We start from the raw sequence: 26,341 nt of genomic DNA, 5'->3' as shown, positions 1-26,341 counted from the left end.
AAGTTGTGTTATCATTTTAAAACCATCTACTTTGGGTACAGCACCAGGCCTGGAATAACACTAAGGCCATGGAGGCTCTGAACAGCAGAGTGTGGGTTTGAGTCCCGATCATGACACGCATGTCCATTACAAAGGCAACTTAACCATGATGCTGGTATCCTCTGATGGGACGTTAAGCCATGGGTCCCTCGTGTTATGTAACGCACGAACAAGAAAAAAAACCCAGTGCACTTGTCGAAAAGAGAAAGGGGGTGGCCCCAGTGTTCCTGGTTTTGACCTCAGTTGCCCTTGTCCTGGCCATGGTCCCCCTTCTCTAGAAAACATGACCACAAGTAAGACTGTTAAAGGATACAACTTGTGGGAGTGAGCTTGGTTGGAGTTTACACAGCTCCAGCAGGAGACTGGCGTAGGCTGCTTCTTGCTTGACAGGATGGGGCAGGTTGAAGAGCTGACCAAACATCACCTCTACGATCATGTAGTTTAGAGGAACTCTTGCCTTGCCGTGATAACTCACTAACTGGGCAGCGCTGGAATGGAAGAAATGAGGTGAGGATTTTAAAGTCTTGTAAACTTGTTTGACTTATTCTCGGTCCAATTTCATGGAGTCGCATATCGGAAATTATTTGTCTGCTTAACAGTCACAAATTGTACATGTAAACTGATAGTTTGCCTGGTAATCTTATTTCAGTAAGCATAATTGTAATGCGCTAAGCTACTTTTTGTTTACTTCCATGAAATTGGGCCCAGATTCAAACATTACTTTACTTAGACAATGTAACCTGTGTTTCGAAATAGATTGACAATGTACATTTTCTGGTAGCTTTTCTGGTAGGAAATTACTGCACTGGGGTGCGTTCCACTCGCGCAAACGTTGCCAACAGTTGCGCACGTTCGCCAACAATTTCAAGTGGAACGAGTTGTTCGCCGCCACCGTTGGCGAACGTTGGCAACTTTACGCGAACATACTTTTGAGGTGTTGGCAAGTGGTTTTTAAAATGGTGGACAAGCATACGGTATTATTTCTTTGTCACAAACATAATTACATTGTATTTTCGGTGGATGATAATGCAGATTTGGAATAACAGAGTTAATTAGCTGATGTAATGATGTCAAAAAAAAAGACTATTACAGCAAAAACGAAGTTTAAAAAAAACCTACGTATGGTGCGCGCCATCTTCATTTCAGGGCGCCGCCATATTGACATCGCGTATACGCACCAATCGTTCAAACGATAAAAAAACGTTTGCGCGAACAGTTGCGAGTCGTTTGCGCGAGTGGAACGCACCCCTGGTATACAGGAAATGATTTTGCGTCATTGATTCTACATAAATTTAAGAGTATTAAACGGCTGTACAATGTACCTGTAAAAGTTTTGTGATGTGCACCCTTTCTTCATACCAAAACTTCGATATAAATTAGACAGTGCAATCTTCATGAAATATCAGATTTAATGTTTTCTTCCATTGAGCGTATACAAAATGGTCCTGCAGGCGTCCATGCTCTGTGGCTCTTTTGAAAACATGTGATGTCACAGGTCAAATGATCTACACATATCAACAAACATACTGGAAATTTTAAATCATCAACTGAAAGGATTGCCACTAAAAACCAAAGTTCCTTTTGTAAAGGAGATGTTTCATCTTCAGACTTCAAGACAGGGAAAGAATATTATGTGGAAGCTCACCACTCCTTGCGATCCTTTACGTAGGCAGAAATGATGCAGCTCAGTTGCTCTTCGACTAAGTATCTCTCAATGGAATGATGTCCTGGCATGGTGGGGCCCTGCAAAGATGAATGGCCAACATTTCTCCTCAACATAATCCGTTTTCATATTGATGGAATAATGTGTTTATTAAAAACTAGACCAATTGGAGCAAATTTTCTCATCAGAAACTAACATTGTAAATGACATCTCATAAGCATACTTGATACCAAGGGTATTATTATCATCAATAAAACAACTTGATTTATACTTATACCGATTGCAAAAGCGAACTTTCTTGCGTGACAACCGGAAAACAGCACATTATGACTGTTTGTATCCCCAACATTTGCTCCTGTTTGCTTTTGGTTAAAGTGTAAACCAGACTTCGGTAAGATTTGAAGCTTTACAATGCTTCCCCTTGAAGACAGGCAGAGAACACTATCTCGAAAGTTGAGATTCTACTTTTATCTCAGCCTCAGTTCTTCTCAGATACAACACTGTCCCCAAAGAGGTTTCAAACTCATCTTAGTGTCAGTGCACAAACACTGTGTCCTGATGTTGCAAAAAAAGTTGTATCTCGCACGAAAAAAGCTCCAGCAACAAACGTTGTATCTCTATGCATACTCGTTTTGTGCATACATCTCAGCTATTTTATGCCAGAAAATTATTTTGATAATTTCAAACTCGCCTCATGACCATTGTTTTTTCCTTGGTCCCGATAGCCTGTTCCATGCTAGCATGTGCAAAACGCATAGGGGAACCAGTGACACTATAGCGAAAAGGCGGAAGGCAATGAAGTGTTGAATACCGTGGTACCGATGGGCAAGTTGTTTGAGTGAGTGCGTCACTGTGCATGTACATTGCTGTTCAGTAGTTGCCCAAATGTGCGCACTCAACTTGCTCAAGGTTGTTTACCCATGTACTCTACAGAATTCTTACTACCACTCTTACCTCGGGTGCATCTGTGTAATCAAACATCCTGAAGATCACCTTGGGTAAAGGGTAGACACACTCCTCATTGTGGGGTGGGACTGTGAACTGCGGCAAGGTGTGCTGTAGAGCCTCGCATAGGATGCTATCGAAGGACAGGTAGGGACGTAGGATGCTCTTGTGGTTCCAGTCATCACGACGGAGTTTGCACGTCTGGGCCCACAGGCAGTCAATACTCTGATAGTGCCATGAAAAATAATACTAATATTAATTTATTTGATTTATATATAATAATATTAATATTCAATTTGTATTTAGCGCTTTTTCACACCCGAAGGGCGCCCAAAGCGCTTTATATTATTACCCCCTGGTCACTGGGCCTTAAATCATTCCGTAAACCATCTCAGCTCCCATGGGAGTACACAAGCCTTGCGCAACAAATATGCGCTACTCAGCTAAATCAATCACAAGAACCATCTCTGCCCTCACGGTCACAGGTACCCATAAACCATGGGTGAAGAGAAGCAATTATAGTTAAATGTCTTGCTCAGGGACACAAGTGTCACGACCGAGATTCAAACCCACACTCTGCTGAACACAATCACCTAAGCTTGAATTCAATGCTTTTATCCGCTCGGCCACAGCACCCTAGCGCCTAATATAAAGTTATCTCTAGGCACGTTACAAAGTATCAAATAAGTAACATGTCAAATTATTTTATACAATTGACTGAACGATCTAATCCTAAGATTAACACACAAGCAAGGTAATCAATGCTGTAAACACATTGAAGAGGTGAGTTGTCAGGGCCCTTTTCTATGATTCAAAGGGGGTGATAGAATGAATATCATGGGGAGATTGTTCCAGAGATTAAGTGCAGTAATGCTGATTAATCGTTTTCTGTAGTGCTATGTGTTGAATCTTGGAATCTGAAGAAGTGTACATGTAGATGTAAAAAGGACAACTTGTTATGTTTAGAACGTTTTATTTTTCAAAGTAAAAGAACGGCAGAATGTTGTTGAGGGAGTGAACAAAACAACTATTTAAACTTGCTTTGCCGCTATTGTAACATTTTCGGGGAACCCGGGAAACTGAGATAAACAAGAACTCAGAATGAGCTTTTGATGCTAGGCAAAGGTTGTATTATGACGTTATAAACTAAATGACATAATCATTAAAAAAAATTACGAGAGACAGTTATTGTTCGCAAAATGAGCTACATTATCACTTCATTCCTTGACTCTAAAATTAATTCATCAATTTTCCAGGATTGAGTTGTGTTCATTTATTGAATATGATATACCACCAAAGTAGATTCTTGTCATTTGACTGGAGAATTGTTGGCGAGCTGCATTAATTAGTAACACCATTACAAGCTCCAATGATCGCTGTCAAAAAGAATACACAGTTTCAAGTAACAATAGATTGCAACCGGTTGAAGGTTAATGGGGTAACTTTTGTTTGATGCATTCATTTAATATTCATTAAAAAAAAATGAAAGCTAAAAAGCTTTTGATGCCACATAAAGGTTAAATTAAACATTATAAAAAACTGAAATAGTAATTACAGCCACATGTATTGGCAAGAGACAGTTATTGTTCTCTTATAAATGAGATAATTACTTCATTCCTTAAAAGAAGCTTTAATCCGAAATTAATTCAGCAATTTCTCAGCATTGCGATGTGCTGTGTTTATTGAATATGATATACCACAAAAGTAGATTCTTCTTCAAAGTAGAATGATGATAGTTGGCAAGCGACATTCATTATAACACCTTTACAAGGTTTATGTCATGATGGTCCAATCCCAATGAACACTGGCATAAAGAGTAAAACAGTTTTAAAGAACAACAGCAGAGAGTAGTCTGAAAGATCTTTAGCCAAGCATCTTGGACATATTGGACTTATTTATGGCTGTTGTCAACATTGGATTTGTTTTCAGCTTATATGTAAAACAACTGATGTTCACTGCCATTTAGAAACTAAATCAAACAGTTGAAACATTTCAGCAGCAAAGAGGAGAACTGAAGATTCTTCTTCGCACTTGATGTTGAACATTCAAAGGCTGTTTGCATTCGCCTGTCAGACTGAAGAACAACTCTACTATATCTTTTGAAAATGTGATCAAAATGAAAGGAAAGATCATATTTCATGAACTAACTTATTTGACATTCTACGGTAAGATCTCAATGCTCGTCAGCTGTCCCTCAAAACCCACAGTGAAATCCTACGGCTTTGTAACTTCCCAGTGATCGTTTGTCCTGGAAAACTCAGTATTAGTAGAGACTGATATTTATTCAGCGTTCCCTCACTAACACTGTTCCTGTGTACAGTTTACAGTTCTTCATTGATACAAGTTGACAACTACGATCCAACACTTAAGACTGTAGCTCAGGCAAACCACAGAGTTCAAAATACTGAAAATGGAATTGGAAACTATCATTAAAATTGCACAAGGAGCAGTGGGAATGTTTCTCAACACTCTAGCCTGGCTGGTCATCCTTCGCACCAAAAACCTTCATAATATGACAAACTACTTGCTGGCATATCTTGCCGTTATTGACAGCATTTATTGCTGTAATTTAGTTTGGATCAATGCCACAGCTGAGAACTACCTACCAAAGAGTTTGATTGGTAGAGATATCTATTGTCGGACGGTCAGGAGCGGCTTTATATTTGTTTGTACACTCTACTCATCAAGTTATGGTCTGTGTCTGGTGACCTATGAACGATACATAGGAATAGTGCATCCACTGCACTATCCCAGAATGATGTCTCCTAAGAAAGTTAGGCCGTGTCCGAAACGGCGACTTCGGCTACAGCTATGGCTAGATCGCACGCGTCTGCTATTCTTCAACACTGGTAGACGCGCTGATCTAGACGTAGCTGTAGCCGAAGTCGTCGTTTCGGACACAGCCTTACCTTGATCATTTTCATAGAAATAGGGATGGCGATTCTCTTTTCAAGCCCACGTTTTTTCACATGGAACTTCAGCAACGAAACCAACACTGTTGGTTGCAAACGGATTTACTCATCTCAGACATTGGAGGATGTGCTCTACCTTCTATTTGCCTACCTGCTGCCAATCCTTTTTATGAGCTGGGCTTACTACAAGATACAAGCCACTCTCAAGAGAAGTGCTCAACAACTCCAACAACAGAATGTACAAGGAGCAGCCCTCGAGCTTTTACAGGCCAGACAGAATGTGATCAGTATGCTTAGGATTGTCATGGGTGTATTGGTTGCTCTGTGGACACCAGTGTCGTTATATGTGACAATCTGCCTACCAGATGCAATGGAAGAATGGTGCTACATCCATTCTTCAGTCACCCTAGCTTTTGTATTCAAAATCATGTACAACATGAACTCTGTGATCAATCCCATCGTTTACATCTTCAAATACAAGAAGTTTCTGAAAGGTCTTCAAGACATGCTGTGTTGTTGCATTGGTCAACCTCTAAGGCCAAATCGGATTGTTGTTCAGATTGCTATGAATGAACGAAACGTGTAGAAATAATACCAACACTTATTATAGCACCTTATAAACATGTCGAGACATGCTCGAGGGCGCTGAGCGTGGTACAAGTACAAAAAAACTAAGCAAGTATAATTGTGTTGGAAAAGATACAAAAATAAGAACCAGAATAAAAGCAACAGGATAAGATGGACAGCAGGGGCCCTCAATCTCAACAAATAATGCATCATAACCATTCTAAAACATATATAGGATTTGAGGCATTGCATGAGGTATCAATATATAACTGGTTTGCGGTAACACCATGTGTGTGTATCTACTTGCTAGGTAGAGTTTGTGCTTAGAGAACTGTCTTGCTTTATTCTGCTACCGCGGAGTAGATGTTTGGGGGTTCGGGAGACTTCTCAGTTCTGAAAAGAACTGTGTTGCTTTTTTAACTATTACCCGGGCGGATGGTATAAAAAATAGGCTGGGACTACTACTTTAGCTTATTGGATCGACCTTAACTGTATTACCGCGGAGTCAGTTCTAAACCATTTACTCACTTTTCTCCAAGTTGGTTGAGAATTGGTATGATACAGACCAATATCTCTTAGCTGGTTGTTTATTGGTCTTTACAGGTTACTCAAGTATTCTTACATGTGCGCATTACGGGTTTTCATTACTATTTTTTATTATTAGTATAATATTGACGGTGGTATAGATTTGCCATGCAGATGATGACTATGGACAATATTCACAATGTCCTCATGTAAACTCATTAGTGCTCAAATTGTTGAGTGCTAAAACCTATAAGTCTGATGGGGTTATTTTTGTTCCGTGCGCTCATCTAATATTCATCGAACAAATTTCATCTCTAGTCATTCATCAATTTATTATGAATGATACCGCATTAACAAAAAATACCTTAACAAGAACATAGATTGAGTTTTGATGCCAGGCAAAGGTTCCAGTCTAATGTTAATATACACAAATTTGAGTTTGGCAAACAAAACAAGTCCATGTTAATGGGCACAGCAGTTGAAATCTCCTGTCACACCTACACTCGTCTGGATGAGATTTCTACTTAAACTGTGGAGGAACACTCTCACAAATAAACAGAGTTTCAAGGAACAACAGCAGAGAGCAGACTGGGAGATATGTGGCTGACCATCCTGGACTTCATCACTTATTTATGATTGCTGTCAACATTGGACTTGTTCTCAGTTTATGTGTAAAACGACTGAACAACTGCGCATTACAAGTCTTTATAATAAACTCTGGAGGAACACTCTCAGAAATAAAACAGAGTTTCAAGGAACAACAGCAGAGAGCAGATTGGGAGATCTGGGGCTGATTATCTTGAACTTAATCACTTATTTATGATTGCTGTCAACATTGGACTTGTTCTCAGTTTATGTGTAAAACGACTGAACAACTGTGCATTACAAGTCTTTATAATAAAACTGTGGAGGAACACTCTCAGAAATAAAACAGAGTTTCAAGGAACAACAGCAGAGAGCAGATTGGGAGATCTGTGGCTGATTATCTTGAACTTAATCACTTATTTATGATTGCTGTCAACATTGGACTTGTTCTCAGTTAATGTGTAAAACGACTGAATGACTGCGCATTACAAGTCTTTATAATAAAACTGTGGAGGAACACTCTCAGAAATAAAACAGTTTCAAGAAACACCGGCAGAGAGCAGACTGGGAGATCTGTGGCTGACCATCTTGGACTTCATCACTTATTTATGATTGCTGTCAACATTGGACTTGTTCTCAGTTTAGTGTATAACGACTGAACGACTGCGCATTACAAGTCTTTATAATAAAACTGTGGAGAAACACTCTCAAAAATAAAACAGAGTTTCAAGAAACACCAGCAGAGCGCAGATTGGGAGATCTGTGGCTGACCATCTTGGACTCCATCAATTATTTATGATTGCTGTCTACATTGGACTTGTTCTAAGAGTGTATTAAGCTATAGAAGTTATCTGGCATTTAGAAACTACATCAAACTTTTCAGCAGCAAATCCGAGGAGAATTGAAGATTCTTATCCCAACCAATGTCACTTGATGTAGAAAATTCAAAGACCGTGTTCATTCGCCCATCAGACTGAAGAATCACTCAAACATGTCTTCATCAACAAATGAAGTGAGAAAAGATCTTGTTACATCCACATGTACACTTCTTCATTGATGAAAGTTGACAACTATAATCGATCACTACCAGCATCAGTTTAAGACTACAGCACCGGACAAATGATGGTGTTAAATGATTGAAAATGTATGATTGGTAGTATTTGAAACTTTGCATGGTGGAAATACGATATGGAAAGGTTTTGTGGTAAACACCATGTAATAACTATCTCTAAATGAGTTGGGGTGGTTCTGAAAAGAACAGGTGGTTTCAACTCAGCTTTTGATCAGTATGCTCTGATCGTCTTCTGGAGAAGAAAAAAATAAAATAAAATAAAAAAATGTATGATTGGGTTTCTATTGTACAAGGAACTATTGGATTGGTTCTCAACACTCTAGCTTGGCTGGTCATCCTTCGCACCAAAAGCCTTCATAATATGACAAACTACTTGCTGGCATATCTTGCTGTTGTTGACAGCATTGGTTGCTGTTACTTTATTGTGTACTCTATTTCAGACACAGTTGAGAACTACCTACTAGAGAGTTTCATTGGAAGAGAGATATGTTGCCGGACTGTCTGGAGTGGCTTCATAGGGATATTAACAGCCTACTCATCAAGTTATGGTCTGTGTCTGGTGACCTACGAACGATACATAGGAATAGTGCATCCACTGCACTATCCAAGAAAGATGTCTCCTAAGAAAGTTGTCTCGATCATTTTGTTATCAACAGGGATGTCATTTCTCTGTTCAAGCCCTAGTTTGTTCACATTGAGTGCTAGCAATAATACAAGCTGGCTTGGTTGTAAACCATCCGACTCATCTGACACCATAGAGAATGTAAAAGTTGTGCTCTTCTTTCTATTTGCCTATCTGCTGCCCATTCTTTTTATGGCTTGGGCTTACTACAAGATCCAAGCCACTCTCAAGAGAAGTGCTCAACAACTCCAACAACAGAATGTACAAGAAGCAGCCCTCGAGCTTCTACAGGCAAGAAAGAATGTGATCAGCATCCTTAGGATCGTCATGGGTGCACTGTTTGTTCTGTGGACACCCTTTACTTTTGCATCAATTATCTGCTCGGCAGGATGGGGCTTCAACAATTGTTCATTCACACTTGAAAGCGTATTTGAAGTCATGTACAACATGAACTCTGTGATTAATCCCTTCATTTACATCTTCAAATACAAGAAGTTTCGGAAAGGTCTTCAAGACATGCTGTGTTGTTGCATTGGTCGACCTCTAAGGCCAAATCGGATTGTTGTTCAGATTGCTATGAATGAACGAAACGTGTAAGATAAACAGGTTGTTGTACCTCATACAACGAGGCTAATCCTGCCTTGTTGTAACCAAGTTGATACCCTGAAAAGCCATGCTTCGACCCCACGGTATCAAATACTGTTATGTACCATGCGGTATAGTATCTATGCAGTTCGTCACTTCAGAGAGCGGGCCAGTGCTTGTTCAAAGAGCCTTGGACAAGGCTAACTTTTACAGCAAGAAAGTGGAGCAAATACTGTGTCAACACTAGCTACAAATCCAAGCTGATGATGAGCAGCCATCGATAAATACAAAACAGACTGACTGATAAAAGACAAGATCCAATGTTCTGGCACTGCTCACCATGAATTCTAAACAGAATATAAATGAGCTCTACTTGGCACCATCAGCGCTATCCAACATGGCCCGGATGTTTTGTTATGAATAGACGATGTGACCTGTGCCTAGAGCCACAGTGCCTAGACTTCATGCAGGCATGATTTGTACACAGCTCAATGGAAGTAAATATACAATCCTTTATTTCATGGAGATTGCACTGTCTAGTTCTTATTAACTTTTGATATGATGAAAGGGTGCACATCTCAAAACTTGTCCAGCATTTACTTTCATAACTCTTGGATTTATGTGGAAATTAAGACACAAAATGTCAACTTTCCCATATGATCAGTGCAGTATCTTGCCTGCCAGAAAATCGAAAGAATGTGCAAGGTCAAACTTATTGTAAACAAAGGTCACATGGTCTGTAGATTGTTGTCTCTTGCCATCCAGCACACACTGAAGCCAAGAGCCCCCCCCCCCAATAATTTGGCTTATTTTGCTCCAGCTCAACGCAGAGTGAGCTGAGGCTAAGCTGTCAGATTTGTTCACAACTTTTAGAGGGTTTTTGGATAACTTTAATGGAACTGTAATCATGAATAGGAATTTAACAAAAATGGTGTTGACTTTAAACGCATCATTTAAAACCTTGTGCGGGTTGTGGTTTTGCGAAAGTGAATCTCGCATCTATCGTATGACCCTGAGCAATTTTCAATGTGTGTTCAAGACTACTCTTTTATTTCTTTATTCAAAAGAAATTTTCTAAATTAATTTTAATTGATCTTCATATATTTCTTAAAACTCAGATTTGAATATTTCTATAATTATTGAGTATTTCTATAATGTACATCTTGTGTACATTATTCTTTCCAAATAGCCCCTTCTGAAGGATGTTTATTATGCTTGTAAATACGCCCGCCTGTTTTTGTCATAGTTGAAAATGCATAAAAGCACAAATTATTTATTAGTTTGTTTACAAACAAAAATATTCAATCTGGAAACTGCTGGCAATATGAAGGCTTTGATTTAGTATTTTTAGGATAACAATGTACATATTGTACATGTATGATTCAATATGGAAGTGTCATGGCCGAGCGGTTAAGAGCACCAGAATTCAATTATTTGCGAGATTGAAAAAAATCATATTGATAATTCCATATCTCAGCCAGAAAGAGCAGTTAAAAAATAGTTGAATTTCATCCATAGCCATTTTCTCAACACTCATAATACTGACTGTAGTTTAGAATGGCCACTATGTGCAAACAGTGAAAATCATAGTGACTTCTGTAAAGTCTTCTTGTGACAGTTAAAGGCAGTGGACACTATTGGTAATTACTCAAAATAATGATTAGCATGAAACCTTTCTTGGTGACAAGAAATGGGGAGAGGTTGGTGGTATAAAACATTGTGAGAAACAGCTCCCTCTGAAGTGCCATAGTTTTGGAGAAAGAAGTAATTTTCCACGAATTTGATTTCGAGACCTTAAGTTTAGAACTTGAGGTCTCAAAATCAACCATCTAAACGCACACAAATTTGTGTGACAAGGGTGTTTTCTTCTTTCATTATTATCTCGCAACTTTGATGACCGATTGAGCTCAATGTTATTTTATGCATATGTTGAGATACACCAACTGTGAAGGCTAGTCTTTGACAATTACCAATAGTGTCCACTGCCTTTAACTCACTAGTGCTGAACATATTGATGAGATATTACTTCCCACCAACAACAACCTGTTGAAGGTTAATGGGGTAACTTTTGTTCCATGCGGCCATTTAATATTCATTAAACAAATTTAATCTCTTTCATCATGATGATATCTACATCAATAAAAGAGCTTTTGATGTCGTGTTAAGTTTCAATTAAACGTTATAAAAAGCTGACATAGTAATTACAGCAACTATTTTAGCAAGAGACAGTTATTGTTCTCTTTTAAGTGAGTTATTACTTCATTAGGCCTGCATGAACAGTTTCTTTTTAGGGCAAGGCCACTTTAGCCTTGGAGCAGGCAAAATTTTGGATGGCACCAAGGCTAGTAGAAAGGGCACAAGACCAAAATACTTCAAAATAGAGAAGGCGGGAGGGATGTTATCGAACGGGTCATTAGATTTGTTAAAAAAGTCAATTAAAATTTTAACAAATTGGCCAGAGTTTTCCCTCAACAATGCACAACAATGGTAACAGTGAAAATATAAATGTTCACAGATTTGCATTTGGTTCATTTTATAATTAATTTCTCAAGTTGTCTCTTTGGCGAAAAATGGAAACACTGTTGGGCCATCACACATCATCACTCACACATCTCTCAAATCCTCAAGGCCAGGCACTGGCTCCCGGTTCAAAAGCGCAATCGACTTCAAAAATCTCCCTCTTGTGTATCGGTCTCTCCAGGGCCCAATTTCATAGAGCTGCTAAGCACCAAAATTTGCTTAGCATGAAATTTCTTCCTTCATAAAAACAGGATTATCGACTAAATTTCCATTTGTTGCATATTGCTTGTTACTGGTATTCAGCTGTTGTTTGCTTATCCTGTAAATCTAGAGGAAATTTGGCTGGTTATCCTGTTTTTATCAAGAAAGAAATTTCATGCTTAACAATTTTTTGTGCTTAGCAGCTTTATGAAATTGGGCCCAAGGCACAGCACCAACATACATCCAGAGTCTGCTACATCTTTATGCACCACCCAGGCAGCTCAGATCATCTGGCACCAAACTTCTACACGTTCCACGTACATGTTCTCATGGGGAGCCTGATCATTCTCACACTCTGGCCCATCACTATGGAACAAACTCCCCCCAAATCTCCGACAAGTCACTTCTTATTCCTGCTTCAAAAAACTACTTTTGTGCTTAACTATGTAACTCATTGAAGTCCTGTGCCAGGAGCGTCTTGTAGAAAGACATGGCGCATTATAATATGCCACTATTATTATTATTATTATTGTTATTATTATTTTTGATGAACAACTTACATCTTCCTGGACATGGGGAGTATCACTGTGCCAAACCCTCAGCATCGGAATATGGTCCTTCTTTCTCTTCCTGACAAAGAAAAATATACAATTTTTGGTATCTCAGCAAAGGGGGTGTTGTGAGGGGTGTGGGACGGGGTGATGAAGGTGGTTTTAAAGGGGGTAAAAGGGGATGTGAAGGAGATGTTGAAGGGGTTCATAGCTGGTGAAGGGGCATTGAAAGGGGTTGTTGAAAGGGGTGTTGAAGGGAGGTTTTGTAGAGGGTGGCAAAGGTTGAGGTGGTGCTTTAAGGGGGTGTTGCGGGGGGTGGGGGTGTGTAGGGGTGAAGGGGGTAATGAAGGTGATGTTGTAGGGGGTGTTTGTAGGGGTGACGGTGATTAGGTATATACACATTCAAACAGGGGAGCTATAACAAAAGAGGACAATAGAGTCCACAGTTCGGGACAGGTCCACAGTTGAAAAATGTGTACAAAACCAATGGGAGCTGTTGCAAAAAAAGTACAAGTTGATACAACCTTGGGTGTGATGAGGTGGTGCTGTAAGGGGTGTGGAGGGGGTGTGGAGGGGGTGTGGAGCTTGTGACGACCTATAAAAAAAGGAGGTTCAACACTCACGTCATGTAGGTCTCAACAACGCTCAGCATCTTATCCAGTTCTTCTTCCTTCTTCTCTGCAATCTCTTGCCCTACCTATCAACACAAGATATAACAATCAAAGCTGATCGGTATGGATACTTTTCCTAGAATATGTTATTGTTTAGGCTGTGCCTTTTTGCCTACAGTTGACCTCAATCCCAACTCCCATGTCACTTCACACGAAGCTGTTTACACTTGGATCAAATTGGAATGCCTGACCCAGTGCTAAGCAAGTGTTATACTGGCAAAAGGCACCCAAGTCCTTCTGAATTATTCACTTTGGCACAGAGGATTCTGGACCATTGTTGGAACAAACAAATACAATGACAGGAAAGTGTGGCACTGGTTACTTCACCGCATAGCATCTGGAAGATTCTGATGCATCTTAAATATAGCACGTCTGCTCTGAACTATAAGGTCATTATTGGAAATTTGATAATATATGTGACCCGCTCTTTGAAAATGAGTCAGATGTAGGCAATTTCAGGAATTGAGTTATATACATGGCTGGAAAGAACACATCAGCAGCAGTAATTTGGTATGTGTCTAAGCTTTGGGGTGTACCGCGTTGCTGAGTTACTCCCGTTTGAAATTAGCCACTACCCCATTTTTTGTGAAAAACGAATTACAAGTAAAATGATATTTTAAACTACCATTGTGTGCAAAAGGATACAAATTAGACATAAGTATGATCACAAAATTGTTGTATTCATAGCTTTATTGCCTAAAAGTAAGTGTTCTAAAGGTAAACCATGCAACTAAAGATCTTAAAAAGAAAATAAAAAGATGTTTTTTTTACTTTTTACATTTTCCACATTAAACTGTCCATAACTTAATATTGCATTGGGCGACATGTGACTCATTTTCACAGAGTGGGTCACATATGTTATAGTCAAAAGATCATTAAATGAAAAATGCATACTAGTTTGAAGAAAAAAAAGAGCAGTGCAAAATGCATGTTTTCCTTAGAAAACAGTTACTTTGAACACCATGCTTGATCAATAAGCTTAAAATATGCCAAAGCAGTTTTACTAAATCCATACAAATTGCACTAAGGACCTTTTAGTTCTGAGCAGATAAAACAGGGGTTATTTGATCCAGAAAATCTAGACTCACCCACGGCAGACTGGAGAGGAAAGTGTACACAAACCAGTCCGACCTGACCTGAGGGATGCCTTCTTCTAGCGTCACAGCGACGAATGCTTCGTAGAGCTGCACCATGGAGGAGACGTCCACAACGCGGCAGTTGACGAGGTCAGCGATGAAGCGTACTAAGAGGCGACATCTGTCCCACTCGTTCTGCTTCATCAGCTCCTTTAACCGCCTCCACATCTCCTCCGAAAACTATGGGTAAAGAACAAGACACAGACATAAATAATAATAATAATAATAATAAATAATTACCTCTAATCTGACTGGTCAAAAGTGGAGTAATTTAATTAGCTGGGCCCCCTTTTTCTATCAAGATGATGTCGTAATTAACTGTGCTCGGGGCCCAGCAATCGACTGAGCCCGCCCTAAAAAAAAAGGAACAGTCGCAACACACTGTATTCATAGGTGGTTCTCGTAATGTTCGCGATCATTGTACGACTAGCGTTCCGTGTCACAGCGCGAACTGTGACCTTTCTTTTCAAACAACCTTTCACCGCAGTCAGGGTTTATTGTGTATATGTTTTAATCAGTATATAAATGAAATATTAACTGCTTATTATTTGGGGGAACAGTTGACAATTATAGGCCCTCAATGATGTCAAAGCCATGACTATGCGCATTTTAGGCGACGCTGCATTAATGCACGTAAACCTAACTGCCCACCAACATGGTGAGCGTGGCATCAGCTGCCACGTGTGACGCGCGTGCAAGGGGTCAATACTTCAATGATACAATTCATGTAAGAACTCACATCGCCTCCACATTCATAGTTCTTAGCATTGATGAGACCAACCAAGGTTGTGTAGACACTCAACTTTTCTGGCAGCTCAGTTGAACTGTGTAGCAACAATAAAAAAATAATTAAAGATGCTCTGTCAGATTTTTGGCCACAAACATTAACATTTTTTTTCTTCTTTTTTAGTGAATGGTATTTCAAAGAGTATCACCCGCTCTAACGAAAAAAAGTTTAACTTTTACTTTGAATGGTCAGGAACCATGACAACAATTTAAAACGTTTCTTATAAAACACATAAGAATTGGTCACGTAATATATTGTCGGGATCCCGACAAAAACTAATTTTGAGCACTTTATTTCACTGCTACTAATAATTGGCGGACTTTATCGTGCAATGGCTCAAATGAAAGCTTGTAACTTTCTCGACCCCCATCAAAATTTTGGGGTCAAATCGGCCAAAAATCTGACATAGCATCTTTAATTGCGATCAAAGAAAACTGCAAATATTAAATGACATTCCAATCTTGTTGTAGCATTAATTTGTTTATTTTAAATCTTTATGTTTTGGGGGGCAATACTCACCACACACACAGAATACCGATGATCTTATTCTTGTAATTTGGCAGGTCAGCTTGCAGGACACCGGCTAAACCTTCCAAATTGCTCTCTAGGGATGATGTACTCTTGATAAAATGAAATTATATAAAGCAACGATTATTATGGCGCAAACAAACACAAAAACAGACAAAAAATTTCAATATCACACAACCCTGCATCTCATAAACTTGCTTTAGCACAAGAAGTGACTAAGCACAACAAAATATACTTACCAGCAGAATAAGGTAACCAACCAAAATACCATATCACATGTACAATTTCTGAATGGTATCCTGCAATGTTTTGTTAAGCACACAATTTATCAGTAAAATTGTCTGCTTAAAGGCACTGAACACGTTTGATCATTGTCAAAGACCAGTTTCTCACTTGGTGTATCCCACCATAAGCATAAAATAACACCCTTGATGGACGAATTTGTGTGCTTTCAGATGGGAATAAAAGACTTCTAGCTAGAAGTCTCTTTTATTATTTTAGTGAGAAATAACCTGATTCTCAAAAACTACATTACTTCGGAGGAGTAGTTTCCCACAATGTTTTATACTACCAACAGCTATGCCATGCTTGTTACCAGGTCAGTTTTTATGTTAATACTTGTTTGAGTAATACCCAAACGCGTACCTTCCCTTTAGGAAGTTTATAAAATGGGCCAATGTTTTGGGTCAAACAGTTATGTCCCATCCTGTGCACTTTGTCATCTGCACATGTATTTCTGTAAACTATCGTCTTAAATCTGTCCTTCACTTTGCTAACTAGTTAGGATGATTGGGCTCTACAATTGATCAAGGGAATCAATGTGTGGTGAAGAGGCTTTCAACTAGTGGTTTAATCACCTGAGGCTTGGTTCTTGATAATTTTACCGATAATTTTATGATTCCCATTCATAAATACCTTTTCGGTCAAAAACATCATTACTTTTTTGTCAAAAAGTTAAATAAATGCAAAAATTATAATTGTTCAATGATTTCTTTCAACACAACACCCCTCCAGCTATGAAATGGAATAGCCCTCCGCCGCCTTTGGGTAAACAACTCCTTATAAGGGAATGCTGTGCACGTCGCGCGTATCGCGTGATGTGGCACAACTGTCATGGCCGTTGCTCTCGACCAATAGGAATGAAGAAACTGTCTTATAAGCTCGCGTGTCACGCCCATGTTGTTAACACTTTTTACTGTGCATTAACAAAAGGTTTATGCACACCCACGTGACGCACTCTCCACCTATAGGAATAGCGAAACTGTCTGAGGTATTGAACATTCAAACATGAATGAACATTCAAACATGTCCAAAAAAAGTAACCATAAACAGCATCAGGCAAATTCTATACCTTTTCTCCGACTCTTGTAATGAGGGATTCAAGCCTTTCCTCGATCTCGTTCTGATCAGTAGTGGTCCTCCGACGCTTCTGACTCCTGCTATCTGTTGGGATTTTAAAAAGTGTCATAATACACCATGAATTCGGTCGCACTAAATACCGACAACTCACGACCCCTCACGAAAACTCACGGCAACAATTTTTAAATGCACTTTAACAGATCATTTGTACACAAGTCAACCATTAAATATATGCACAAGAGTCATATGCACCTAAATCACTTTCAAACTCCTGAAAAAATTGTATTTTTATTTGTAAAAAAGTGTTTTTTTACCCCGAGTTTAGTAAAGTACGGAAATGTCCGCCATGTTGTCTTTCGACGTACTTGGACGATTCCACTACACCACAGGGGTAATTTCTGAGGGTTCAGTTGTATTATTTTTTTTTTTGGTTTTAGCTGCTGTTTTTTCTTTCTTGTAAGTAACTAAGTCGCCACTCTGGAAATGTAAGTTACTACCCAAGGGGAGATTTAAGTATAATATTGTTTTCAACTCCATGAAAGGCACATCAAATAGTAATAATCATCTTGCATATTGTACCAGTACCACCCTGCGGTGTAATGGAATCGCCCAAGTACGTTGAGAGCCAACAAGGCGGATTTTCCGTACTTTACTAAACTTGGGCTGAAAAAACACATTTCTTACAATTAAAAATACAATTTTTTCAACAGTCTGAAAGTGATTTAGGTGCATATGATTCTTGTGCATATATTTAACGGTTGACTTATGTTCAAAGGTTCTGTTAAAGTGCATTTAAAAATTGTTATCGTGAGGGGTCGTGAGTTGTCGGTATTTAGTGCGACCCCATGAATTCTCAAAGAGACAAAGAGGCAATAAAACTTCATAAACAATATTTGTATTATAAATTGTTTATAAAATTTACATATATTATAGTTTTTAAATTAAATTTGTCAACTTTGTTTTACTATAGTATTACTATGCTAGGGATACAGTTCTTTGGATGTTTTTCTAAAGTTGTTTTTGCTGTTTCCTCTGTTTTTTGTTTTTTATTACAATGTGTGATCAAGGGTTCCCATTTATTGCACCTGCGTGCCTGTTGAAGGTTTCTCTTTGTCTTTGCATCACCACCATGTAATTTATATTAACGTTTGTGCAATATAAAGGTTATAAACTTGACTAAACTGAAATTAATCTCGGATAACTTTCCGTATGGCGCCACCACTTTTTCACTCATTTTTACAAAAAGGGATATATCAATCTGGTAAATTAGATATTATATTATTTTGGATAACTTTCCGTATGGCGCCACCACTTTTTCACTCATATTTGCAAAAAGGGATATCTCATTGAGGTAAATGAGATACTATTTTATTTCATATCGAATGAAAAAGTGGTGGCGCCATGCAGAAACTTTTCCATTATTTTATTTCGAACGAAAAAGTGGTGGCGCAATACGGACACTTTTCCTTAATCTCCTCAGCAGAGTGTCCATGCATTTTACAAGCATTCATTTTAATTTTTAATGCAATATGTATAAAAAATGTGAGTTATTCGTGTTGGCTCTACAATACAAATCTAAGGTAGAGCTCTGCTGAGCTGACTGCCTGATCTATCTATCTATTTCTACATTCTACCTATCTAGTTCTCTAGGCTAGCTAGTCTACTCTAGACTAAATAAAATAAAAATGATAATTTATTGCATATTTATGATATATTTCATTTTCAACCACACCCGACCCCAACCATGTACGTTGATAATAATGGTTGTTTGTACATGTCACACAACTTTTAATTTATATGCTAAATTAAAATCTAAATTAAAAAAATGTAAGTAAAAAAAAAAAGATTCCCGAAAAGGGTGCTGTGCAAAGCAACGGCAAACACACAACAAAAAGCAGACGCTTTTCACGAGAGCAAACGAAGACAGCTAGGAAATTAAGCATAAATAAATATAAATATTACCATCACTGTCATCTTCTAGGCGTCTTCTTCTAGACATACTGAAAATATAAAGAAAATTGTCTGCTGCTTCTATTTTAGGCCTAAAATGTTACTTCAGCGAGCGGTTTTTTGCACACAAAACAATCGGAAAAAGCGCCGTGTGCGATTTGAGCTCAAATTGGGCCCGACCCCAACTCTGGTGCTGTGGTGTGGAATCTCAAAATCTTGTCAACGACCGTCAAGCACGCGCGTAAAGAATGCTGAATGCTGGGCCAAATTTCATAGAGCTGCTAAGCACACAAATTTGCTCAGCGTGAACTTTCTTCCTATGATAAAAACAGGATTACCAACCAAATTTCATGTGACACTCAGGATAAGCAAACAACAGCTGAATACGAGTAACAAGCAATATGCAACGAATATAAATTTGGTTGGTAATCCTGTTTTTATCAAAGAAGATGCTAAGCAAATTTTTGTGCTTGGCAGCTCTATGAAATTGGTCCCTGGTCATCTCGCCACCTAGCAAGCTCTCCACCAACAAAGTCGCGCCCCCTGCCAAGTCGCCCCCTAACCGGCTCGCCCTGGGTCGTTTAAAAGTACCTCCTGACAAATGTCGCCCCCAAACAATGTCGCCCCCCTGACAATGCCGCCCCCCTAGCAAAGTCGCCCCCAGAAAATAAGTAAGGATTCTTACGGTAGTATAATGGTTTTTACGAATTCAATTATTGTACTTGAAAGAATTTAAAGTAGAGCCTACTGACAATGTCGCCCCCAGCCAATGTCGCCCCCTAGCGAAGTCGCCCCCAGAAAATAATCAAGGATTCTTTCGGTAATGGCTTAATTTATTGGATATAAAGTAAAGTCTGCTTGAGGAAAATAGTCATCAATAATAATAAACTCCGCGCACAAAGGTTAAATTTGGGGTCAATGATTTTATTAATGTCGCTCAATTTAAATTATAACACCAAACAAATAGTTAGTCTGTTTTTTTTTTTTTACAAATAATATTAATAGGCTAAATAGCAATTACTGAATTACAATGTAACATTTTTTTTATTTAAATCGTAAACAAACTGTTTCCATAGTGGATACTTAGTGAAAAGCTTAATAATGAGTTTCTAAGTGCAAAACTAAAATAACAATGAGAATGATTTTTGGACATTATCTCAGAAATTAATACTAATCACCATTTAAAAAAGACATCTTTCTAAAGCATAATTTAGGTGAACTAAAGTGAAACAAAATGTTAGAAAATGAACCTTACTTTGCAGTTTGTGTAAGAAAATTTCTACTATTTTACAGGGGAATTTTACTTGTATCTTTTCATAACCTCTTTTTTCAATATAATGATAGGCCAAACGTATTTTTATGGTTCTTAATTTTTATGAAATATTTCTCATTATAAGTATTGATTAACTTAGCTTCGCCTCGGGTTCCATTTCCCCCCTCGGGTGTACAAAACGCCATGGACCCTGTCACAGAGTGCAACAATTGTATATGTACCCAATTCAATTAGAAGGTCAGGCTCGCTAGTACACAAAATCAAAATTTGTATTTGTAAAAATTCATCAAATCTCAATTTTCAACAATAGTAATATTTCTTAAAACCTTTAAGAAACACATTGCTTTTATATTTGGCTCTTTAGACTGTGAAGTGTTTGTGGACATGAATCTGGTTGGGAAACATGGTTTAAAATTATCATTCACACTATTTGCCTCAAAACTGCAACGTTTTCCATTTACTTTGTGAACTAAAATGTCTGCTAATTTGAGGAGTCCAGAATTTGCTTCAACAAAATGGCAGACTGTGTTAGTTCAAGAGGGTATAACAAGAAAACCAAACAATTTTCAGGTATATTTAGGGCTGGGAAATTTTTTTTTTCAAAAATTGAAAAATCTTTCCAACCATATAGGCCTATTCTTTTCATAGCAAGAACTTCCTAAAGCACAAAACACCAAACCCAAATGCAACATGTCCCTTTAAGCATGTGAGGTAATTCAACATTAAAAAGTCAGGCTCATCTGTACTTATTATCAAACCTTGTTGAAAATTTGTCACATCTCAAATTTCAACAATTTCGATCACATTGTCATCAAAACCTTCTCCAAGATAAACATTAGTGTGGTTGAATTGCCCACCTGTATGATATGAATCTGGGCCCAATTTAATCAATCATAAAAGCAAAACAACTTGCTCAGCACAGAAAAGTATTGCTTGACAGAAACAGGTTTCCACCCAAAATAACATAGCAAATAAATTTGACAAGAAGTGTTTTCTGTTTAACAGCTTTATGAATAGGGCCCTGGTTGGAAACATGTTTTGGAAGTAGTGTATAATTATCAACACTAAAAGGTGCCTCAAAACTGTGTGGTTTTCCTTATACTTTGTGTTTTGTGGAGTCTAAAATTCCATTTACTTTGTGAACTAAAATGGTCCGCCATTTTAAGGAGCCCATAATTTGCTTCAACAAAATGACAGACTGTGTTACTTCAAGAAAGCACTTTCTAAAGCCCAAAACAGTAACACCAAACTCGAAAGCGACGAGGCGACGTGTCCCCTTTAGTCATGTAGGATAATTCAACAATAAAAAGTCACACTCGGTACTTTTTATCAAACCTTGTTGAAAATTCATCACATCTCAAATTTCAACAATTTCAATCACATGGTCATCAAAACTTTATTCAAAGACAAACTTTGCTTTTAGTTTTGTGTGTAATTATCAACACTAAGGTGCCTCAAAACTGTGTGGTTTTCATTTTACTTTGTGTTTTGTGGAGTCAAAAATTCCACTGTGAACTAAAATAGTCTGCCATTTTGAGGAGTCATGAATTTGCTTCAACAAAAATGGCAGGTTGTGTTACAGTTCAGGAGGGTAACAAGAAAAAACAAACAATTTCCAGGTATATTTTTGTGGATAATTATTTTCTAATTTTAAAACATATTTCCAACGTCATCCATTTCATAGCAAGCACTTTCTAAAGCTCAAAACACCCAACCCAAAAGCGATGTGTCCCTTTAGACATTAGGCAACATTAAATTGTCAGGCTCACAGTACTTGTACTTGTCAAAACCCTGTTGTTGTTTTCGAGTCTCAAGCTTCAATAATTGCAATCCGAATCAATGGTTTCATTTATTTCATCAACATTTTTTAGAGACTGCACATATTGGTTTTGGGCGTTTTGGGCTATGAAAGAGTTTTTATGACATGAACCAGGTTGGACAGAATAGCATTTAAAAGTAGTGGATAATTAAACTAATGTACTTTAAAACTGTGAGGTTTTCCAAATACTTTGTGAAATATGATGGTCTGCGATTTTGGGGAGTCAAACTACTGCTTCAACAAAATGGCAGACCATGTTAGTTCAAGACGGCCAAGGAAAACCAAACAATTTCCAGGTGTATTTGTGCGGATCATTATTTTCTAAATTTAAAACATCTTTGGATGACAGTCATTGAAGAGCGGCATATAGGGTGGTGACATGGGCCTTTAGTGATACATGTAGATGTTCATCCATGACTGCACAGAGATTTCTGGCTTTCGTTGAGTGGTTTCACATCACCAACCATGATGGAAATGACTGGAAGTGGCTGTTGTGAAAATCTTGATGTAAAATGAAGAACCAATGCTTTGCAGCATTTAGCATCATCTTGTTTGCAGTGGCTCTTTGGTGAATGTCCTTAATGCATGCATTGAGTTTCATTAGTACAGTGTTGCAGTCTGGCATAAACATGTGTCCGTGGTCGCCTCATGCTCACATTGTAATGGGGCCGCATTCCTGGAGTCACCCTCCTCATCACCTGTTCTCTTTCAATCTCTCCCAATGTGGAGAAGATGTTATCAAAGTACTGCAAGATAAAATAAAAATCCAAGAAAAACAAATAACTAGTAGAAATAATTATTGGATAACTCCGAGTAGGTAATTGAGACTTTCCACCCCCTCAGCTTTATAATGGAAACATAATGAACTTACTTCTGTTTTGTGTTAAAAATAGGTATGAGTTCACTCTTTATCTAAATCTTGGCTAAGGCTATGAATGATAATCTAATATTAATAATCTACCATTCGGACAGCCTCTCATTGAGCCAAATACAGTGATGGCAACCTGCACGATCATTTGTAAATTAAGGACAAAAGGTCTGGAATCTGGAATTACACAATATCCCCCAGAAAAGGGGAGATTTTTAAATCTCCCCTTTTCTGGTGAAAAGCATGAATTCCAGTACCCTCCATATATTTTGATGAGGGATTCAAAGCATAACACGGTACAGGTGCCTGCCTAGCCTGTGTGCATGCAGCGAATAAAAATTTCCCGATTCAAAGAATATGGTCAACTGAGTTCCGGGCGTTTGTAAAGTGGCCACCATAGGCTAGTTTGAATTAGATTTTACTTTGTATACATCATCAGACATGGTTAAAATAATGAGAATGTATGGACAAAATTGCACAGTTTTCGCATGGGGCACTTTTGTAATATTTGCAGGATCTACATGCAGATTTGACATTGTTGTTCTGATGCAACGAACTCTGATCAAAGGTTTTATATAAACACCATCAAAATAGCTTCCCTATAGCAACTGCACTCAGGCCTGGAATAACATGCCGGCTACGGAGACCATCGGTCTCCATTGCCCCATGTCTTGGCCTTGGTGCCCTTCAAAAGTTTCCCATCGAAGTGCCCTTTGCAAAATGCAAATGGCCTTGCCCTTCCAACATGAAATTCCAGGCCTGCTCATGAGTCTGTCTACACTGCTGCCCCTTTCAATGTTCGATTTATCTTTTATAATAATTCTGAGCAGTATTACCTGAGGCAACATCTGAGCAGAACACAAACAACTGAAGAGGTTTTCGATCATCTCATTTTCTTAAATGTGCTTGTCTTGCCATGTCTCTTTTAGACCTGTAAAGAAAACAATTTTGGGTTGAAAAACAAAATTGACTAGAGTGGGACTCAAACCAACCACCTCCAGATTAACGTGTAGACATTTCTACCAACTGTGTCATATGACAATGTATGATCCCTGGCTACACGACAGTTTATAACGATGTATGTACAAAATAGGGACACCGACATAGGTCTAGATAGCTCAGTTGGTATAGAGTGCTGTCACGTTAAAGGAACACGTTGCCTTGGATCAGACAAGTTGGTCTATAAAAAGCATTTGTAACCATTTGTTATCATTGCATATTGTTGGAAAGATGTTTTAAAAGTAGAATACAATGATCCACACATACATGTATTTGCGTCGAAATTGCATATTTTTTCTTTTACTTTGCGAACTAACACAGTCGGCCATTTATGGGAGTCCAAAATTTGACTCCAATAAATGGCCGAACGTGTTTGTCGACGAGGTATGAGCAAAACTATGCAATTTTGAGGCAAATATGTGTGGATCATTGTATTCTACTTTTAAAATATCTTTCTGATCAATGCGTTTTATAACAAACGATTACAACACTTTTAAAAAACCAGCTCGACTGATCCAAGGCAACGTGCTCCTTTAATCCATTTATTAAAAAATTTATGTTTAAAGTACATGGGTGTCAAATTGCCTGTATTTCGGTGCAAAGCATTTCAAATGAATCATGCTTTTATATGATGACCTAAAAACTGTATGCAATAGCATTCCACAAGATCGAAAAACATTGAGAGGGGACAGTAGCTCTATCTTGATGCATCTTTTTACAGTACGCTCTGTATAGTCTTCACCATAAGATGGATCAATCACAGGATTAACTTAAATATGCAATGTAGGATATTTTAAAGTTACACTTCAAGGGGTGCGTTTTGGCGACAGTCCAATAAAAGTTTTGATTATTGGTCTGTGATTAACCATTGGCTGATTCAACCAAAAAAGTTATAAGTTTACAACCGCCAAAACGCACCGCTGGGTTATGATCGCACAAGGTATTCTGGTAAAGAAAAAAGTGCACAGTGAAATCATTCAATTTGTGACAATGAAATACCCTGAATATATTCATGCATACCTACAGACATTATTGGTTGGCACACACCATAAAGTTGGGCACTAGGCAATCGCAAAAACTTGGCCATATAACATGCCACAACAAAATCATTAAAATGAAAACTGTTTTAATTCTGGATGCAAATCTCAAATACAGGAGTTTTTGTTAGCAATACTGTGCCCAATTTCATGGCTCTGCTTACTGCAGAATTCTGTGCTTACGATCACGATTCCCTGTTTACGAGCAAGCGCTGAGTTTCAGCCCTAGCCATGTAAGTGTAGAATGCCTAGTAACAGGGAGTACGCACGCGCAAAAACCAAAATTCACCGCTAACCCGTGAAATACGCCTGTCATAAGCACAGAATTCCCAGCTTCCGTAACCTCGATTCTGTGCTTACCGTAAGCAGAGCCATAAAATTTGGCCCTGTCGTTAGCTAATTTATTTAAAGATAGAATAACAACAAACTTGACTGCAACTTACCATGTGTGTATTGCAGGATGATGGCAAATAGTTCACTGCAGTAAAGCTTCTATAGCACTTTATGTACTCGTGTCTCTTCAGCAGCCATTTCAGGGGAGGCCTTGCAGGTGGGAGGCCTTGCAGGTGGGCTGCCTCCCCACACATCTTCCTGCACATCTCATAGTGTCATCTTCTCAAGGATTCCTACAAGTAAAAAAATAAATATTGGGATTGAGCAAAGAAAAAAATGCCCAGTCTGTTTACCTTGAGGTTTATTATTTGATAAGTAAAATAAATAAAGAGTACAACACATGATAAAACAACTGTCATAATAATATTTGTAGTTATAACTAGTTCTTATATAGAGCACATTTCACAATAACCGTCTCAATGCGCTTTACATTATTACATTGGTCATTTGGCCATAACATTCTTTTAATCTGTCTCAGCTCCCTTGGGGGTATACAACCTGGGCAACCCTATGCTCTAAGGGCTTCTCATACACAGTATCAACCTTTGCCCTAGCTGGTACCCACTTATAGTGTCTTGACCGGAATTTGAATACACATTCCGATGACCTAACCACCAGAACTTAAATTTGATGATCAGGAAAATCTTTGTTGCGCCATTTTGGGAGTGTTACACAATGAATTTCTCCATGATTGTGCAGTTAGTGCACATATTAGGTGACACTCAATCCATTAA

The 26,341-nt window shown here is 38.3% G+C and overlaps 1 protein-coding gene and 1 long non-coding RNA gene across 3 annotated transcripts in view; both read right to left on the bottom strand.

Annotated features, from left to right (window-relative positions):
* The window catches only part of LOC117295927 (nuclear cap-binding protein subunit 1-like), a 28,532-nt gene extending 9,147 nt beyond the window's left edge, over positions 1-19,385 (bottom strand). For both annotated transcript variants that reach the window (XR_004519698.1, XM_033778724.1), the window contains exons 1-10: positions 19,231-19,385; positions 17,261-17,352; positions 15,901-16,001; positions 15,334-15,418; positions 14,547-14,774; positions 13,411-13,484; positions 12,797-12,866; positions 2,657-2,872; positions 1,685-1,782; positions 353-527 (exon numbers count right to left, since the gene is read on the bottom strand). Coding sequence is in view for 1 of the 2 variants with exons in the window: in XM_033778724.1 (XP_033634615.1) it covers positions 353-527; positions 1,685-1,782; positions 2,657-2,872; positions 12,797-12,866; positions 13,411-13,484; positions 14,547-14,774; positions 15,334-15,418; positions 15,901-16,001; positions 17,261-17,352; positions 19,231-19,267 (1,176 nt within the window). In the remaining variant the exon portion in view is untranslated. The remainder of the gene's footprint in view (positions 1-352; positions 528-1,684; positions 1,783-2,656; positions 2,873-12,796; positions 12,867-13,410; positions 13,485-14,546; positions 14,775-15,333; positions 15,419-15,900; positions 16,002-17,260; positions 17,353-19,230) is intronic.
* A 2,594-nt stretch (positions 19,386-21,979) lies between these two features.
* LOC117295902 lies at positions 21,980-25,836 on the bottom strand. The gene is made up of 3 exons (XR_004519697.1): positions 25,658-25,836; positions 24,015-24,109; positions 21,980-23,056 (listed from the first exon to the last, which is right to left on the bottom strand). It is a non-coding gene; the product is annotated as an uncharacterized LOC117295902 (long non-coding RNA).
* Positions 25,837-26,341: the final 505 nt, after the last annotated feature.

This window comes from Asterias rubens, chromosome 10 (genome assembly GCF_902459465.1).
Source record: "Asterias rubens chromosome 10, eAstRub1.3, whole genome shotgun sequence".
Lineage (NCBI taxonomy): Eukaryota > Metazoa > Echinodermata > Asteroidea > Forcipulatida > Asteriidae > Asterias > Asterias rubens.
This window is presented reverse-complemented; position numbering and strand designations above follow the sequence as displayed.